The sequence below is a fragment of the Octopus bimaculoides genome, chromosome 3 (assembly GCF_001194135.2).
Source record: "Octopus bimaculoides isolate UCB-OBI-ISO-001 chromosome 3, ASM119413v2, whole genome shotgun sequence".
Taxonomy (NCBI): domain Eukaryota; kingdom Metazoa; phylum Mollusca; class Cephalopoda; order Octopoda; family Octopodidae; genus Octopus; species Octopus bimaculoides.
This window is the reverse complement of record NC_068983.1, coordinates 47,285,092-47,286,788: the sequence shown is the minus strand read 5'-3', so window position 1 is coordinate 47,286,788 and position 1,697 is coordinate 47,285,092. Positions and strand designations below refer to the sequence as shown.

General features: G+C 32.7%; 1 protein-coding gene across 1 annotated transcript in view; it reads right to left on the bottom strand.

Annotated features, from left to right (window-relative positions):
- The window catches only part of LOC106881731 (uncharacterized), a 10,610-nt gene extending 9,187 nt beyond the window's left edge, over positions 1–1,423 (bottom strand). Inside the window, exon 1 of the mRNA XM_014932221.2 lies at positions 560–1,423. Coding sequence (XP_014787707.2) covers positions 560–613 — 54 coding nt within the window. The 5' untranslated portion in view covers positions 614–1,423. The remainder of the gene's footprint in view (positions 1–559) is intronic.
- Between the last annotated feature and the right edge of the window lie 274 nt (positions 1,424–1,697).

Here is a 1,697-nt window from a genome sequence, read left to right as displayed (position 1 = left end):
TTGGGAGGTCATAACTTTCAGAAAAATGAATATTTTTTAATTAAATTTTCTATGCATATAGTATTTACTATGTTTTGGAAATTCCAACAGAGTCCACTTAAATTCTTCTTAACTTCCAGGAAAATTAATATTTTTTCGTGAAATTTTCTACAAATATACCTTGATATATGTAACAAACTAAATTTTTAAAAAGAAATTTCAAAGCTGACACGAAATGAAGAGATGGCTATTATAAGAACGTTAGGAAAATACAAGTGAATCTAAAGAAGTATTTTGACTGATGCAATTAAGTAATTTTTTTTTTTATCTAATTTCAACTGAGTCTCAACAGAGAAAACAAAAGGAAAACTTTCACGTTGTTCGGTCACATTGGAAAGTTATCTGGAAATAGCTTTGTTTAAATAATACGTAGTAAGTACATTTCATACGAAACGTACAGCTTTAACGTAGAACTTGACAGGAGATATAATAAAAGCAGACATTTCCCAAAAGAGAAATAATATGCGAAAGTCAAGTTGAAGGTAAACATAAACAACATGAATAAATGGTTTTAACTTACTGTTATTATTACCGCTGCCGCCTCTTGTATGATCGAACCAGCATTTATTACCATAACGGCAATTTCCTTGCAGAAAATACTTACAAACAGCCATATTTTAACTACTTTCACTTCTAGTTCAGAAATCTTATTATCCGTTATTTTAGGTTAAATGGAATAATACAGCCTCTCGTTTTCAATTCATGACACAAGAGGATGTCAGATGTATAAATAAACAGACAAAGATAGGAAAGTGAGATTGCAAGTGTCTGTTATGAAGTGATTTGAAAGTGATTAACGGAAGTCATTAGAGTTATCTCCCTCTTCTGATAGAGTCCCGAGAAAGAAATTGAAACCGCTTTATTTGGTCTTTTCTGAAGCTAACGGTTTTGAAACCACGTTGCTATAATGCAAGTAAGTCTACACTTAATTTTTTTCATTCATTAAATTTGTCTCGCATTTGTATATATAAAATATCCGAACGATTACCGGTTAACGCTACTAATTTGGCAGAGTTTCGGATTAACTATCGCCAACCTCATGTATGGGGGAGGAATACAACAAGGAATTGTTCGTTTCATACAATGAGAATTTAGATTCTAAATTAATTTGTCCCACTAACTATCTCGTAAATGTCTTTTATCTCTTAGACGAGACAAAAATTAATTTTTAATCAGCCAAGGATTCATTATATACTGTAATGAACCATGTGAATTTTTAATGACACTCAGATCGTAGCTATTAAGTTACTAGCTGATGCTATTAAGTTATACATGGCCCCTGAGCCAATACTAGCAGAAAACCATTTTTATTCTAGACCTGTAATAATTCATAAATCTATCCATAAACCTTTGATCTGTCAGTTTTCATGCCATTACAGTTTTGTAAATTGTAACCAATTTAAGGATGGGCCATCATTGAATATAACGTGCGTATGCTGAATCAAGGATAGTCTTTTGAATAGTCATTCTACTGGCATTCGGAAAACATGTACCAAAAACTATTGTTTTCCTATGGAAGAAAAAAAAACACCTTACAACACGTTGTTCAACCACCACTTACCTTCAATAAATCTGACAATCTGTGTGTGATTGCCTTGGGGGTCGATAAATTAAGTACCAGTTGCGTACTGAGGTCGATGTAATCGACCCCCCCCCCC